At 57.3% G+C, this 16,816-nt stretch overlaps 3 protein-coding genes across 5 annotated transcripts; 2 read left to right on the top strand and 1 right to left on the bottom strand.

The window, feature by feature from the left end:
• Nucleotides 1–84: 84 nt before the first annotated feature.
• FDX2 (ferredoxin 2) lies at nucleotides 85–4,051 on the top strand. 3 transcript variants are annotated; one of them, XM_016207949.2, is made up of 5 exons: nucleotides 85–341; nucleotides 436–490; nucleotides 638–804; nucleotides 3,257–3,344; nucleotides 3,612–4,051. In XM_016207949.2, exons 1-5 carry the CDS (start codon nucleotides 188–190, stop codon nucleotides 3,766–3,768), a joined length of 621 nt encoding a protein of 206 aa, XP_016063435.1. In that variant the 5' UTR covers nucleotides 85–187; the 3' UTR covers nucleotides 3,769–4,051. The 3 variants fall into 3 exon arrangements, with proteins under 3 accessions (XP_016063435.1, XP_016063436.1, XP_016063437.1); XM_016207950.2 differs by having other exon boundaries at nucleotides 698–804; nucleotides 3,612–4,050; XM_016207951.2 differs by having other exon boundaries at nucleotides 3,649–3,754.
• Nucleotides 4,052–4,526: 475 nt separating this feature from the next.
• On the top strand, nucleotides 4,527–6,739 carry ZGLP1 (zinc finger GATA like protein 1). The gene is made up of 5 exons (XM_016207818.2): nucleotides 4,527–4,672; nucleotides 4,917–5,291; nucleotides 5,923–5,996; nucleotides 6,333–6,426; nucleotides 6,599–6,739. The coding sequence occupies exons 1-5, from the start codon at nucleotides 4,527–4,529 to the stop codon at nucleotides 6,726–6,728; spliced, it is 819 nt and encodes a 272-aa protein (XP_016063304.2). The 3' UTR covers nucleotides 6,729–6,739.
• A 2,814-nt stretch (nucleotides 6,740–9,553) lies between these two features.
• On the bottom strand, nucleotides 9,554–15,914 carry ICAM5 (intercellular adhesion molecule 5). The gene is made up of 11 exons (XM_016207821.2): nucleotides 15,833–15,914; nucleotides 14,625–14,942; nucleotides 14,112–14,432; nucleotides 13,598–13,885; nucleotides 13,020–13,274; nucleotides 12,643–12,891; nucleotides 11,916–12,158; nucleotides 11,549–11,827; nucleotides 11,229–11,468; nucleotides 10,547–10,813; nucleotides 9,554–9,933 (listed from the first exon to the last, which is right to left on the bottom strand). The coding sequence occupies exons 1-11, from the start codon at nucleotides 15,912–15,914 to the stop codon at nucleotides 9,659–9,661; spliced, it is 2,817 nt and encodes a 938-aa protein (XP_016063307.2). The 3' UTR covers nucleotides 9,554–9,658.
• Nucleotides 15,915–16,816: the final 902 nt, after the last annotated feature.

The following is a 16,816-nucleotide window of genomic DNA, read 5'->3' as shown; positions in this document are numbered from 1 at the left end:
CTTGAGACAAACAATGGGCTAGGGTGGGAGGTCTGGGATGGCTGCCGCAGGTCTTGGTATGCCAGCCAGACACTGCCGCTGCTCCCCCCCCCCTTCCCCACACAGATGTCGGCGCTTGTATTAGAGTAATTACGGATCTTTTGCTCCCTTGTGTGCCGGAGCGCATGCCCTGTTGCCGGGTCACGTGATGCCTGTCATGGCCGCCTCCTTGGCCCGGGGTGGTGTTAATGCCGGGTTCTTGCTACGGGTGGCCAAGGGTTCCTTGTGGAGCCCATCCGGGGGCTTTTGGGGGTACGGGGGAGCGGTGGCTCCAGCGACAGCGAGAAAATTCCGGGTGACAGGTACCTGAGGCGCCTCGGGTTGGGGGTAGGGCAGCACTAACCCGTCGAATGCTCACAGGGCGCTGCGCGTGGCTCACCCAACTGTGTTTTCCAGGCTCGGGGTTGGCTGGGGAGGAAGAAGCGAGCGGCCCCGAGCGGCCTGAAGACGTGTGAGTGGGGGCGGGGGAAGTCCCCCATTCCTCATCCCAGGAGGTTTTTCTAGTCCCTGCCTTACCTTGCAGCCTCATCCTTGGGTCCCCCTCTGCTTTGTCCCGTTTCCCTGTCCGTCTAGCCCAGACCCAACTTCCTAACCCTAGATTCCACCTGAACCCGGGGCCATCATCCAGTACGGCATCTGCATCCCCATTTGTCCTCAGGGTGAACGTGGTGTTCGTAGACCGGTCAGGCCAACGGATTCCGGTGAGAGGCAAAGTCGGGGACAATGTTCTCCACCTGGCCCAGCGCCATGGGGTGGACCTGGAAGGTGGGAGCCAGGCACAGGGAATTGAGGAGGCTCTTATCATTCGTTGAAAAAACACCACCACACAAATCAGATATAGATGTGTCTCCACTGATTAACCCTCCCATGGCTTCCCACCAGTCCTGGATTAAAATCTAGACTTCTCACCACTGCCTCATCCCCTGCCCAGCTAGCTCTTAACGTTCATTGCCTCCCCCCCCCCCCCTTGGCTTATTGAGCATTTACTAGAGGTTACTAAAACACCTGTCCGCTGGGAACTCTAGCCACACTGACTTTCTTGCTATTCTTCAAACTGCCAAATTCTTTGCTGCCTCAAGGCCTTTGCATTTGTTACTCCCCGGGTCTGAAGTGATTTTCCAACAGATCTTCTAGTTTCTTCTCATCCGTCAAGTCTCAGTGTAAGTGTTATCTTCCTGACAATCTCATCTCCCTCAGTGGACCTAAAGTGCATATGTCCCAGTCTATCATCTTGCTATGTTTTATTGTCCTCATAGCACTTCTCCCCGTTTTGTTTCCCTCTTTGTCATCTCTCCCCAGAATGAGATCAGAAACTTGCCTTGTCCACACGTATCTGTTGCCTGTCATGGTATTTAGATACAACAGGTATTAAATCAGTATTTGTTAAGGAAAGATATTCATAGCAGACATTACTTTAAGCCTGTTAACACATTAACTGATTGACTCTTCCTGACAACTTTATGCAGTAGGGGAGACGATCTCATTTTATAGGTGAGGAAATTGAGCCCCAGGTTACGTAGAGCTGGCCCAAGGTGAAGTGGCAAGTTAGATGCAAACACAGCCAATTTTAGCTGCTCAGCCTGTGCCACTCTTCCCTGACCATGGAACATTACTGTGTGCCAGGCAGCAGTGTACAGAACAGGTAAGGCTCCTGTCATTTCACACCAATTTTAACCTAATAGGGAGTAAATGTGTAATTATATAGTCAGCAACTGAGAACGATGGTCTGAAAAAAATGTACAGGGTTATTTGTTGGGTGAATGTAGTAGGGAGGCTGATTTAATCATTAGAGGGGTGGAGATGTTGGGAGGTGGTCATGGCAGGCCTACCTCAAGTTTTGTTCTGGAATCTAGTGGCTGGCAGTCCAGGACACAGATTGGAACATGAGGTTTAGAGGCAAGTGGCCTCTGTTCATATTTTGCCTCTTGCCAGCTGTGTGACCCTGAGCAAGGTACTTGGCATCTTTGGGCCTCTGTTTTCTCACCTGTAAAATGGGATCACTTAGTTCCATCTTGCTGGGTTGCTATGAAAGATTAAACAGATGTCATTTGTAATGCTTAGTACCTGCCACGTGGTTAGTGTGCAGTGACTAGTTGGGACACTTATATTAGATAATCTTGATCTCAAGGGAGAAGGATGCTAACAAGGTGAGAAACAGGGTTAAGGAAGAGATCCCAGAACTACTTGGAGTTTCAAGGCCAAGTTTCTGCCCAGGAGATGGAGGTTCTGCTGGGTCAGGGTACTGGCTGCCTTGCATTTCAACTCTCATTGTCAGACATGTCTGGAAGAGAAAGGAGAATTCTGTTCTGTCATTCACTCATAATAGATGTATCTTGAGCATCTATAACATGCTAGGCTCAGTGCCAAGTACAGAGAGAGGAGGACAGATTGACAGGGTGTGATAAATGCTGTAGAGAAATTAATAAGTTAACAAGAGGGAAGGATAAGAAACAGGAGATGGGGGACTTGAAGGCAGTTGAATTGAGTTCCTGAATATAACATCTGGCCATGGAAAGAGTGGCAAGAAGAACATTCCAGGCCAAGGATATAGCAATTGCAAAGGTCCTGTGGTGGTGGCGGTGAGCAAGGGGGCCAGTGTGGCTGATGTGGAGTAAGTGAAGGGGTGGGAGGATCACCAGGACTGAGTGGAGGAGTTTGGATTTTGTTCTGGCTGTGAAAACCCTTTGGAAGGTTTTAGTCCAGGAGGGACATTATCCCCAAGCACAGTTCTCAGTCAACCCCAGCTTCTGCATCTTTCAACCTTTATTTCCTGACTCTTTCCCCTAATGCACTAGGTGCTGAATAAGCCAGTCTCCTTCAGGAGCAAAAGGGAGGCAGGAACACATTTGCCCAGCACAGTGACAGGCTCACAGCAAGGGAATTCAAAGGCTACTGGTAACCTTCCTGGCCTTTCCCCTCTCAGCTACACTGAAGTCAAGTCCACACTCATTAATAGTTCCTTGTACCCAGCCTGGTCCTCAGCTTGCCCGGGAGTCCCTGGGAAATGGGACACCCTGGATGTCCCTTTGCAAAACCTATCCACAGCTCAGGAACAGCTAGCTGAGTAGATGACAGGGTGGAAGGCGCACACAGTGGCCATGCAGGCCTGGGAGGGAAAGATTAGGGGCATGTGGTGAAACAAAGGGCTTCTCCCTTATGTCTTGCATGAGCCTGATCATGCCACTTACCTATGCTCCTTTCACTTGCTGCCCCCCAGGGGCCTGTGAAGCTTCCCTGGCATGCTCTACCTGCCACGTGTATGTGAGTGAGGACCACCTGGACCTTCTGCCTTCTCCTGATGAGAGGTGAGCAGGGCAGCCCCCTCCCAGCTCAGGGCTGGAGGGTTGGCTGTTGAGCCTTTTCATTCCCAGTGTCTAGAGGGCCACTGGGCCGCAGCAGGGAGCAGCCCCAGCTTTCCCCCCCCTGCAGCTGCTGGCAGGGGCACTGCCCCCTTACTGCTTCTGGACTCAGCCCACCCCTTCCTGGCCTGAGAGGTGTCCTCTCTCTGCCCTTCTGGGCCCTCACCAGCTATGCCAATGTGCCCACTACTAACCACTGCCTCCCTTGCCCAGGGAGGATGACATGCTGGACATGGCCCCCCTCCTCCAGGAGAACTCCAGGCTAGGCTGCCAGATCATGCTGACACCTGAGCTGGAAGGGGCTGAATTCACCCTGCCCAAGATCACCAGGAACTTCTACGTGGACGGCCATGTCCCCAAGCCTCACTGATATGGGCAGTTGGACTATCGCAGACACCCTTGGCCCCAGGGCCACGACTGGAGGAATAGCCAAGTTGCCAGCCCAGCCCAGAGCACGGACAGGCACGAGAGATGTTAGAAGCACCAAGAAGGCCAAATGCTTCAGAGAGATCCCATGTCCAGGCTCTGGTGGAGACAGGGCCCCTACTGGGGTGACCTCTCCAAGCCGCTGAGAATTTGGGTGTGGCTAGGGTTGGAATCTTAATTAGACAATAAAAACCATCTTACAGAACTCCAGTATTTTGCGTATACTTGGTGGGGAGGTGGGGTGCAGCCCTCGCCTACCCCTCCACATCCCCCCCCCCCCGTCCCGGGTTTACAATTGCACCTTCCAGTCCCTTAGCTCTCGCCCCCACCGCCGTGATGGAGCCATCGGGGAAACTGAGGCAGAGGCCTGGAGGAGGGCCTGGGAGACTGAGGGGCCTACGTGCGTCAGCGGGGCAAGGCCCCGCCCCTGCAGCCGCGGAGGGATTTGAAGGGGCCCAAGCCACGAGGGGTGTACAGGCCACCCAGCAAAGTCCTAAAGTAGGAAGGGACAGGGTCCAGGCCTGGCCTAAAGGTGGGGGCTAGGAAGCAGGCATCTGGCAGCGCCCCGCCCCACCCAGGTGGGGCTCATTGGCCCCTCTGCCTGAAGCGCCTGCACCCAGCACAGCAGGCTTCACCCAGGTGGCGCTCATCCGTGGGCCCGCGGGGGCGGGGCAAGATTAGGGGAGGGGGCTGGGCTGGGGCATGATGGAGGCTGAGCCAGCGCCGGACCTTTCGATCATGATGCTGCGAGAACTGCTGGCGCCATCCTGTCTGGACCCTGAGCCGCTCCCCGGACCCCCGACCCAGCAGGCGCCAAGGACGCCACGATGCCTCAGACCCAGTGGCAGGTGCGTTAAGGAGCCGCCCCTTCCCAACTGGCCCAGTGGTCAAGGGTCATGACCTCTGGTTCCTGGGGTTATGCAGGGGTCACAATGTTAGTTACTGGTACTTGCAAATAAGAGGTTATGGTCCCCAGGGGTACGTGGGGTCATATGTGGTCAGAGGCCATGCAATTGCCCTTGCCTCATGTCTCCGAGGCCTTTGTAGGTGCTGCCCAGGGAAGGAGTTGACTACACTGCCCCTTGTCCCCAGGTCCTTCTGGCCTGCACGTCAGGACTCCGTCACCAACCTGCGTTTCCTCCAAGAGACAGCAGAGGGGCTGGCCCAGCCCCCTGCCCAGGATACCCAGGCCCTGGGGCCCTGCTGGGAGCTGAAGGCCCTGGGGGTGCTGGGACCCTCACCTCTGGCCAGGAATACCAGGGCCATGCTGACCCCAATTAGCCAGCAAGGAGGCAGCCTGGGGCCTCCCGGGATTCCACCGGCCCCTTCAGCCCCACCCCAGAGGAGACTCCGGAAGCAGCCGAACCCGCACCAGGGCGCGGAGAAAGTGGACCCCTGGTTTGAGGGAGTGACCCTGAAGTTTCAGATAAAGCCGGATTCCAGCCTACAAATCATACCCAGCTACAGGTAGGAACTGGCCTGGGTGAGGGCGCCCTTTATACAGTTAATAATGATAATGGTAGAGACAGAGGCCTGTGGTGAGGCGTCTCCAGGCATGGGCTCACAGACTTCTACACCAGCCCTGCAATACAGATGGCCAAGTCTCTGAGCAAGACTGGTGCCATTCACTGCCCTGATGCCATAGGCAGTCATATCCCAGTCTGAGGCTAAGTCTCCTATTTATGAGACAGGCCTGACCACACTGAAGGCTGCTGTTATTTTTTCCAATAATGATAATAGCTATCATTTGTCAGAAACAACAGTAAGAAGTAACGCATAGCACTTGATGTATATGGGTTCATTGATGCCTTGTAAAGCCCATTTTACAGATTCAGGAACTGAAGCAGAGGGGGCATCACTTGTCCAGGGTCACACAGCAAGGACAGAGAGAAATGGGATTTCAACCTGGTAGGCTGGCCCTGGGCTACCTCTTTAAATAATAATAATTATTATTACTAGTGAGAGACAAAACCAGACCTTTCTGACATCAGATGCCTCCTGAGGGATGCCTGATATCTTGATAGTAAATCTTTATTTTGGGAGGCTTTCTGGGACAGGATACAGATTCCCTAGTACTAATGCCTTGTCTGCTCCCCAGCCTGGCCAGCAGCAGCCGCTCTCAGGGTCCCCCTACAGGCCTCGAGGCCAACCTAGGAGGCAGCGAAGCCCTGGGTGAGTCCTGAAGACATGAGAGCTATAAATATTGGGGGAGTGGGGTAACCTTCTATCATCTCTGTCTCCCCATCCTGCTTCCCCATTTAGACCTATCCAGAATGAGTCTCAGTGCCTCCCTTCACTCTGCTGAGTCACCCCCACCCCCGGCTTCCTCCTCTGCTGAGCTTTGCCATCTGTCTCCCTTCCTGACTTTCCCTTTTCTTAGATCTGGCAACACCTGGGAGTGGCCCAGACCCTTCACAGAGATCATCCCAAATTTCCCCACCCCATATGGGCCTCCTGAGCCTGGACTCTTCGCCTCTGACTCCTGCACTTTGGCCTCTGCCTTTTCAGGGCCCCGGCGCTGTGCTTCCTGTAGGACCCAGAGAACCCCACTCTGGAGAGATGCTGAAGATGGGACACCTCTCTGCAATGCCTGTGGTATCAGGTCCGCGGACTGGAGGAGGGAGTTGGAGTGGAGTCCCCAAATCAGCCTGTGCTTAGCTAGCATGGGGTATTGGGAAGAGAAAATACTCACCTTTGGGGAAGTGGTTTCCTTGTGGTGGTTTCTGTGTCCCTGGTGCATCCTGAATGTTGGTTTTTTTGTACCCCCACCCCAGGTACAAGAAATATGGCACCAGGTGCTCCAGCTGCTGGCTGGTGCCCAGGAAAAATGTGCAGCCCAAGAGGTTATGTGACAGATGTGGGATGTCCCTGGGCCCCAACCAAGGCCCAACCCAGGAAGGGTAAGCCCTTCCTCACCCAGCCAAGCCTGTCCTGCCTCAGTTTCTCTAGGGGGAGAGTAGGAAGAAGCCCTCCGAAGAGGAATGGGGAAAGAGCTTGGGTCTTGAGGGTTCCAGCCTGCTTCCTCTGTGCCCTCTTCCCATTCAGGGACCCCAGGCAGAAGACCCAGGCCTCAGGCCCCAGAGCCCCTGTCTCAGGGGTTCACTGGCCTTCTCCTTGACCCCTGCTCCAATCAGGCTTGGCTGAGCTCCCCCTCAGGAAATGTTCTCAGTAGTGACATTCATGCTGTTTGTTAATAGCAGGGACAATAAAGAGCAGAACTACTCAGAGAAGGAGCTCTGTGACTCGGGGCTCCCACCTCATGTGCCCTTACCTGCCACTCCCCCAGCCCTAGAATGTGGGGTAGGTGTTTTCTCATTGGGGTTCTGAGGGATACACAGTCACATATATAAAGGCACCAACCCACATAGGGGATTAGCCACATGCATCACAATGTCCCATACAGGGAAACAGCCACCACATACAGAGACAGACAACACATACAGACACATGCATCAACACACTGACACACAGGGACAGACACATATGTGCTGACACTCACATAAGACAAACACATAGAGACAGACCACACATAAGACTGAAAGATACATGGGTTGACAGACACATGTCCACTGATACATGATAGATACACATGTCGATGGACACACAGATACACATACACAATCCAGACACACACATCATATACAGACACACATGTCAACAGATGCACATGACACCTTGGTACAGTGATACAGATACAGGTGGGCCCTTTATCTGTAAGCTCCACTCCTGCCTGTAGAATGTCACCTTATTGCATCCTTACAGGCACCACTCCCTGCTGTGTCCCCCTCCCCCTGTTTCAAGATCTCTCTAACCCCACCAAAAGGTGTTCCCAGCCTGAAGCCAAAAGCCGTGTGGGAAAGGCAAGCCCTGGGCAGGGTTTAGCCCTGCCACTGTCCCCAGGACACACTGAATGCCAGTGCTCCCTGGGAGGGAGGAATGGGAGTCAAGGATGGGTGGAATGCAGTGAGGGCAAAGGTGGTCCCTGCCTTGGGGGCTGAAACTTGCCTGGCCTTGTGCCTTGGAAAGGCAAGCCCCTGCAAGACCCCCTTTGTCTCTCCTTGGTGGGCCTGTACAGGCCTGGGCCCACATTCCTCTGCCCTCATATCCCCGACTCATTTGGTCTCACTCTTCCTTAGCATAGAACACCCCACGACTCTCAAAGCTGCTGCCTTCTCACCACTTGGGGAGGGGAGGCTCAGCCCTCAAAGAAGCCCACCTTCACAACCCTGTCCAAAACAGACACCCCACTCCCACCCGTGGTAGGCTCAGCTTCAGCTCCTTGCTGGTCTCCTGCTTAGAATTTACCAGAATTTTTAGTTCTCTACTGGACCATGACTTCGAAGGTCCAAGGTTACCACCACATCTGTGTCCCTGACCATGACAGGCCACCCCAGCATCCAACAGGGAGAACCTCTTCAGGAACTCACATGGAATACACAAAGGTCTCAGACTGTGTCTGCAAACTTCTGACTGCTTTTAGCCATTTATTCAACATTTTTTGAGCAATACTGTGTGCGAGGCCCCAATGGAGACACTGCATGGTGAACTGAACAAAGATCCCTGCTCTAGTGCAGCCAGTATTCTAGAGTGTCAGTAAAGAAATATTCAATTAACATGTCTAATAGAATGTCAAGTAATGATCAGTACTACAGAGAAAAAAAAGAGTATAGAAGGAGATAAGAAGTTGGGGGCTACCTTAGCCATGGTTCTCAGGAGGGCCTCTCTGACATTTGCATAGAGACGTTAGGATAAGGAACCAGCTGTGGGACTATTTGGGGTGAGGATACTGGAAGCAGATAGAATGGCAGGAGCAAAGGCTCTGTGGCAGGCAGGACTTTGTGGGGTTCAAGAAACCTGGAGGAGGCAGGTGGGAGTGGAGAGAGGTGATTGAGGGGGGTTGGACAGCAGGAGCTGCACCACCCTTGTGCCTTGTTGCCTTCTGTACTTGGTACCCAGCACTGGCTTGGCCCCTAGTGCCTCATTTCCTGCTCTCACCTTTATTCATGAAATGTTTCCATGGGCAGCTGATGGAGCTGGAGCTGCCCAGACCTGCTTCCATTCCTGCAGCTCTGTTCCTGTTTTTGAGAGAGAAGACTGAGGCGGGGGTAGGAACACAGCTGTTCTCTCCTTATGCTGTGGGGAGCTAGGGACATAGTGCTATGCTGTGGGGGTTGTGGCTGATACCCTATGTATCTCTGTTGAATCATGATGGGCCAAATCCAGAGGCAGGTTGGAGGTAAACTGAGGCACTGAGTGAAGGAAGCATTGAGAATGGGGCAGGGACATCCTAGGGACTGACACCCATAGCTGCAGCCACTGCCTTCCTTTACCATCCAGTGGAGGCCTCAGGGTAGGGTCCCCACACCCAGACACCTGGGAGAGGGGGTCCACCCATCCTGGGAAGGCAGCTTCAGCTCTGCCTGGAACCAGGCCTGGGGAAGTATTTAGCTGGATTGGAGGGCAGTTCTGGGCCTAAGATATAACCAGCAGGAAGAGGGAGGAAGGAGCATGGTCCCCACCCTGGCTCAGAAAATGGGTAATGGAGAGAAGTTCCAGGTCACACCATGCAAAGACGTCTTGAACTGTGCCCCACACATAGTAGGCCCTCAAAAACAAAAACAGGTTTTTGAATGAATAACCCATAGGCTGTTTCTACATCATGGAGACCAATGACACAGACCCAGAGTCCTTTATAAAAACTTTATTGGGTGGGGTTAGAAAATGGGGGTGACATCCTAGAGTTGAATACATAAATAAACGAATGAATAAATAGAACAGTAAGCCCCCTATGTGTCTGGGGGGTGTCCCCGGCCTGCGGGGAGAGGGTAGTGGGCTCACGCTGATGTCAGCTGGATGGAGAAGACCTCGCCCCCTGCCGGCGTCTCTACGGTACCATCAGGTTCTGTTCCACCTTGGGCACTGGCATTTCCGCCTGTGCCACCACCCGCACCGTTAAGACAGACAGCCTCACCCGAGCTCTCGGCCTCCTGCACGTTATACTCTCCCTTCTTGCAGGCGGTGGACTGCACGTAGAAGGCCAGGCCAGCCCCCGCGGCCAGCAGCACTGCGCCCCCCACCGCACCGCCCACGGCGACCCACAGCCACGGACCTGTGGGGTGAAGCCCCTCAAAGAGGGTGGACGAGCTTGGGGCCCCTCCACCCTAACAAGACACCAAGCCCGAGGCATCCCCAGTGCTGATGGGACCCATGATCCATTTTACATGCCACCCAGCACATGGGGACATAAGCCCCTGGCTGACCAGAGATACCCAGAAGTCAACTCTCTTCACCCCCAAAACAATGAGGGTGGGGGTGGGGAAAACTGTGTCATTCCTCTACCTCAGAAAGAACCAAGTTTCAGAGTGACACAAAGTGGGGGTAGGGATCTAGTTAGGGCCCCCCACTCCCATCCTCTGCTCTTGGTTCCTCTCCGAGTCCTCTTCTGCACAGTGACACAGGGGAGGGTGAATTGGACTAAGTATCCACCAGGCAGAAAACCTCCTCCCAAGTTAATAAGTCCCTCCCCACAGCAGTCACAGCCCTGGAGGGTTCCCCCCCTTGAAGTTCATTCAGCTCCCTCTCCTTCCACCCCCAACCAGCCATCAAAGCCCCTCACATCAGGACACCCCTGAATTCTATCCTGGCCTCCTTCAGTCTGTGGGGACTGAGAGGGAGGCCAGGTGTCCCAAGGCTCAAGCCATGCCCTGCCAGGTACCACTTACCGGCCACACGTATGGTGATGCGCCGAGTGTGGCGCCCATGCATATTGGTGGCTGAGCACTCATACTCTCCTCCGTGGCTACCCAGGGCACCTGCCACGCTCAGTGTGCTGTTGTTGCTGGACAGGCCGATGTTGAGTGCCCCTGGGGGTGCGCGCCAGCTGATCTGGGCAGGGGGCCAGGCCTCAGCACGGCAGGTCAACGTGAAGTTTCCACCTGGCCGCACACCTCCTGGAGGCGAGGCAGCCAGTTCAGCCACCACCGGCTGGTCTGCAGGGGACAGGAGGTTGGACGAGGGTTCAGCGCCAGCCCTGAGGCTGACCAAGTGCCCTGCTTCAGCCCACCACAATATGACACCACCCCTGCTTGGATGCACAGGCCAGGATCCTGCCTCCTCTCAGAGCCCCCTTCCCCTACAGTGTGGCTGTAGTCCATACTAAAATCCTGCTCCCTGCAGGAGGAGGAGGGGACCGGAGCCAGTGCCCCTCTGACTCAGGACTTGAGGGGGTACGGCCTCCTGTTCCCTAGAGTTTTCATTGCCCTCAGGCTTGGGTCCAATCCCTTATCCCTGAGAAAGGGACTGGGGGAGGTGTCCTTGAACTCCCCTGCACAGTCCCACAGCTGCAAGTCCCTGTTCTGGGGACTGGGGACTTAGGACCCTCTGTCTGGTGCTGCCCCCACTCACATTCCACGCCCACGGTGATGGTCCGGGCGTCAGTGCCATGCACATTGGTGGCTAAGCAGAGGTAGATGCCCGCATCCTGTCGGGACACGTGCATCCGCTGAGGCCAAGGGCCACCCTCCCGGGAGCAGCTCACTTGTGGGGAGGGGCGACCCAGGGCGGTGCAAGCCGGCACGGCAGCCTCAGCCCCTTCCAGCCATGTCTGGTGACTCGGACAGGTGGACTCATCCATTTTTGGAGGTGCTGCAAAGCAGCCATGGGGAGGCGTCAGGGAGGGGCCAGACTGGGCACCCCCTACTCCCACCCTCCTGGGCCCCGCTCACACTCCACGCTCACGGCCACCATCTTGACCATGGAGCCATGCCGGTTGGTGGCATTGCAGGTGTAGATACCAGAGGCAAGTTCACTAGGAATTCTGGGGGCTCTGGGACTGGGGCCTGGGGGTGCCAGTGGCAGCAGCACCCTTTCACTGGTGCCCCTGGAGCCAATGCACTCCACTCTTGGCTGTGGCTTCCCATCAACCTCACAAGAAAATAGCCGTTCAGATCCTTCCACCCATGTCCAATTGCTGGGGCAGCTCAGCTCCTCAAAACTGGGGCCGTCTGGGGAGCAGAGGGTCACACAAGGGCTGAAAGTCAGACCAGAGTTACCCAAACATACCCTAACTTGTCCCTTGCTGCCCCCACTCACATTCCACTGTGATGGCCACATTTTTGGCCGCAGAGCCTCGAGCATTGGTGGCTTCACAGCGGTAGGTGCCTGCATGCTCCCGAGCCACACGCAGCATGCCCTCCATAACCTCAGACTCCCCAGAGCGCACACAGCTCACGTTGGGCGGCGGCACCCCGTGTGCCACACAGCTCAGCGAGGCCTCTGTTCCTTCCAGCCATGTAATACGTTCTGGGCAGCCCACGGTGTCCAGCGCTGGTGCGTCTGGAGGGGAGAGTTTTGTTAGGTTTGGGGATAGTCCTAATGTCCCTAGGTCCTCTTTTCTGCTCCAAGGCGACCACATAGGAGTGGGCAGGCCATGCCCTGCACAGGGGCGCTGATCCAAATGGGTTTTGCGCCAGTCAAGCCATCCGCTGTTTGGGGGCTTCATGAGCTGTGAGGGTGGTACCTCTTTCCGATTCCTGCAAAGTGCCCAGAGGACCTTTCCCCAGGGTTTGGCCTAAAAGCTGTTAGATGGCTTATAGCACACTTTCCGAGACTCCGCCAATGCCACGCCCACACACTCCTATAGACGTGCCCACCTTTTCTCATCCAAGGTCTTTCCCTAATCCCGAACACCAGTCTATTCCGTTTCCAAAATTCCTACCCAAGGATATCCCTCAGACCTTGCTCCTGCTCTTCCCTATAAACCGGCCGCCTCAAGACCCTGAGAGTCAGACAGAGATGTACCCTGCACACGCCCACTCACACTCCACGGTCAGCGTCACGTCCTTGACTGCTTGGCCCTGGACATTGGCCGCGGTGCAGCGGTAAGTGCCCGCCAGCGCGCGAGCGATGGGACCCGGCAGGCCCAGCGCCAGCACGGCCCCGCCGTCGGGCCGGGCGCAGCGCACAGAGGGCGCTGGGTTTCCGCGGGCCTCACAACGCAGCGTCTGCTCTGGACCCTCCGGCCGTGTCCAGCTCCTGGGACAGTCCGAATCGTCCAGCCGGGGAGCGTCTGCGGGCAGGGATGTGGGATAGAGAAGGCTACACGTGGACCGTGAGAAAGGCTCCACTTCCACGACACGGCCAGGGCCTGGGCAGGTCCTTGGAGACCTCGAAGAGGGAGGCAAGAGCTCAACTCACACAGGACTCGGAGTTCAGTGCTCTCGTTCTTGCTCAGGATCTCCCCGTCCACCTCGAGGGCGGCGTGGCAGAAGAAGCCGCGTCTGTCGTCGTTCGCGGTGGCGTTTAGCTGGAGCTGGACGGGCTGTCCCGGGGCTGTGGCTGGAACTCCATCCAGAGTGACCAGAGCTCCGGCCTCTGCAGCGCAGGTTACTGTCACCATCTTCCCCTCAGGGACCCTGGGCTCGCTGAGGGTCAGGACGGGGGCGGGGAAGCCTGCAGGTGGAACATTTGCGGGGAGTCAACTGACCACACCCCTTATCTGCGGGAACTCGTTGTGGATACGTGGCCCTGCCTCCCGACCTGCTCAGGCCCCGCCCCTTCGCACCCCACCACTCGGAGGTGATCCCCCAGCCTCCTCCGGGCCCCGCAGCTCAGACCCCGCCTCTCTCGCTATTTGGTTTGTGCTCCATCTGCCCCGCCCCTTCGGGGCTCCAGGCCCCGCCCCCAAGTTAAGGCCCCACCTACTCTTTGTCCCGCCTCCGCGTCCCTCCGGCTCCACCCCCGAGCCGAGGAGGTCCGGCTCCCCTCGCGCTTACTGTAGACAGTCACTGTCTCCCAGGTCTCTCGGTTCTCGCCCCCCAGGGTGACGTTGCAGACCAGCTGCCTGGCGCCCTCCTGCTCCGCGCTGGCTGTGGCTGCGGCAGTGGCCCTGAGCGTGTCCCCCTCGAGGATGATATCAGGACTCAGCCTCTGGTCCCCCAGCGCCAGGTAGACCCGGGCTTCCGAAGCTGGAAACAGCCCATCCAGGGAGCAGTTCACATGTCTTTCCGAGCCCACTTCCAAGAGCCGGGGCGCAGCGAGACGCGGGGGTTCCGGAGGCAGTGCTGAGTCGAACAAGAAAGCTTGACTTTAAGTACTGAACACTCACTATGTATGTACTGAGCGCTTTACAAGTGCTGTCTTCTGCTATCCTCAAGACACAGAGAGGAAAACAGCTCTCAGCTGGTGAGTGTTGGTGTGAAGATTAGAATTCAGACTTCTCCACCTCCAAACTTCTTAAACATCGGGCCAACCCCTCTGCGTCCCCTTCTGTTCCCCTCACCCACTCACCGAAGGTTCGGAGCATTCTGGGGGCCGAGCTCTTTTCAAACAACCCCAGCCCGTGGGGCCGCAGGTCCAGCTCCGCGCGGCACGAGAAATTGGCCCCGTGGTCCTCCCTCCGCGCCAGCACTGTGGCCGTCAGCACCGCGCCCCGCGCTCGGGGCGACTCTCCGGAGAAGCTGCGGCGGATCAGCTCCTGGGCGCCCCGCAGCAGGGTCATTGCGAGGCTCCCACGAGGTCCAGCGCCAGGGACCCTACAGCTCAGGGTGAAGTTCTCGCCCACAAGCTGCCAGGTAGGCAGGGGCATCAGCTCTACACGATCAGGCCGCTCTGCAAGGGAGGAACCAAGGTTCTTGGAAACGCCGGGGCTCAGCTGTATTTGTAGTGGTACCCAAGGGCCACGAGGGGAGGGCTTGGGGATCCAGAGGCTGGGGCCTGAAGGGGAGGACCACGTGAGCCATGGGGAGGGGACTGGAAGGGACGGAAAGTAGCGGAGTAAGAGCTTGGCTGCTGAGAACTCACGAAAAGTACGAATGAGCCCACGAGCCTGCAATGTGCGCCGCGCGCAGCGGAAGAAGCAGACTGGCTGGTTCTCCGGCTCGCGGATGTCTACCAGCTGCCGCGCCAGCCAGCGCAAACCCCTCTGGGTCCCATTCCGGCGCAGCGAGGTCTCCAGGCCACCGCGCTCCGGCCGCGGGCAGTTGGTGCTACAATTCAGCCACAGAGATCCCCCGCGCTCCACGAGCGCCACGCGGGGCTGCAGGTCCGCCCAGAGAGGCTCCTGCGCGACCGCTGCCCGGAGAAATGGGAGCTCAGCCCGGGAAGCCACCTCCCTGGCAACTTAGTGCCCCTACGCTGCGTCGAGGATTCCCGGGGAAGGAGCAGAGGCCGGAGTTAGAAAAGAACTCAGGAGTCCCGAGTCCTGCTCCCGCCTCAGGTTTGGAGGCACGCTCCCAGGGTACAAACCTCTAGGGTGCCTCTGGGACGTGGCAGCAGAGAGCCCTGGTCTCCAAGGTGCCATTGGGGTGGTGGGAAAGCATGGGGGATGGGGGCGGTGAGGGAAAAGATGGGGCCTTCGACACACACAGCAACGCTGGGAAGAGGGGACCCCAGGTGGGGGAAGGGGAACGAACTGGTCCTCGGGGTTATCACGGAGAAAGGGGGTGACTGAGATTGAGGCGAGGGCAAAGGAGAGATGGGGCTGCATCAAAGATAAGGAAGAACCCTAAACCCGGGTGAGTAACGGGGAAAGAGGTCGTGGGGCTAGGCTCAAGGAAGGAACCGTGGAAACGTCGAGGAATTCGGTTGCCAGGCCTCGGGTGGGGAGGGAACAGCGCCTCTGAGTCACGGCAGTTGGAGAGATCAGGTCTTCGCAGGCCGCAAGTGGGTAAGATGCCAATCCGTGGACCATGGTGCATAGCAGAACGTGAGGAGGTACCCCGGGAGGGGACAATGACGACATGGGGTTTCCGAGGCGCAAGGTTGGGTGCAGAAGAGAGCCCAGGATCTCGAAGGGGGTATGGTAGAGATCTGGGCGAGCGAGGAGTCGGGAAGCTGGGTCTCCAGTGTGTGTTGGGGGAAGAGATATAGAGAAAAAAGCCCACGGCTCAAGGTGGGGGCAGAAGCGTGGGAGCGAGGCAAGGGCGGAGCCGGGAGGGGCATGTGGCCGCTTCCCGTGTCCGGGAACTCCGCCCCCGCCCTGTCCACCAGGAGCCGGGACGGGCTCTTACCTGAGAGGCTGATGAGCCCCAGGCCCAGGGCAGCCCAGAGTCCGAGCAGCGCCCGGCGCAGCCCTGGCGAGGGCCCTGGCATCGCTGCCGCGGGGAAAGTACAGGAGGAGAGGGGAGCGGGAGCGCTGAGCTGAGCCAGAGGACTGCGAGGCGCAGCGCGGCGGGAGGGGTGTGGAGGAGGCACAGTTGGGCTCTGGGATTGGTTTAACGTTGGTAACTTGGTTTCCAAGGAGGGGGAGGCGGCAGAGGCGAAGGGGAGGCGGGAGGGCGAGCGTGCGCCAGGCTCCAGGCCTCCGTGAAGGGGTGCTGGCAGGAGCTAGCGACCCCCGGCGTCTAGGTGGAAGCAGGCCCCATCACCCGAAGCCTCCTGGGGACGGCCTCGAGCTCTCGGGTCGTCCCAGGCAGCGACGCGGGGGTCGAGGGTGGAGGAGATGCTGGGTTGCCCATCTAAAACCCCCACTCCACCCCTAGCTTAGATGCTGTGAAAATGACCTGGACTCTGAGCTCCGCCCCCCACATCTTGCCCTTCCCACCAACGCCCCTCGGAGCCGGAATTTATTTATGGGCCAGGAGAGATTTGGGAAGCGCAGGATAATAGGGTAGGCACAGTTCTAGAGGCGGGTGTGGAACGCCTTCCTCCAAGGCCCTTCCCCTTTTGACCTCGGGGACTGAGGATTACTGCGGTGCCCCTAGTCCCACTCCGGCTCCGCCCCCGCACGCGACAGAGGGGGCGGGAACAAAAGTGCCAGCTAGTCAGGAACACGTGTTCGTGTGCTTAGCATTCCCCCGCGTCTAAATTAGGGTCGCCTCGGCTCCGCGTCTGTATTTACCCGGCGTGCAGCGGGCAAGTGTCTACTGGGCGTGTGCGAGCACGAGCTGCGGAACAGCACCTCTGAATTCTTTCCGTGCAGCGGCCAGGGCCCTGGACCCCATGGGCCCTGCCAGGCATCCAGTGCGGACTCGGATAGTGTCCACGCGAGATCA

The sequence above is a fragment of the Miniopterus natalensis genome, chromosome 4 (assembly GCF_054644295.1).
Source record: "Miniopterus natalensis isolate mMinNat1 chromosome 4, mMinNat1.hap1, whole genome shotgun sequence".
Classification (NCBI taxonomy): domain Eukaryota; kingdom Metazoa; phylum Chordata; class Mammalia; order Chiroptera; family Miniopteridae; genus Miniopterus; species Miniopterus natalensis.
The sequence above is the reverse complement of the archived record's forward strand: the minus strand, read 5'-3'. Positions and strand labels throughout refer to the sequence as shown.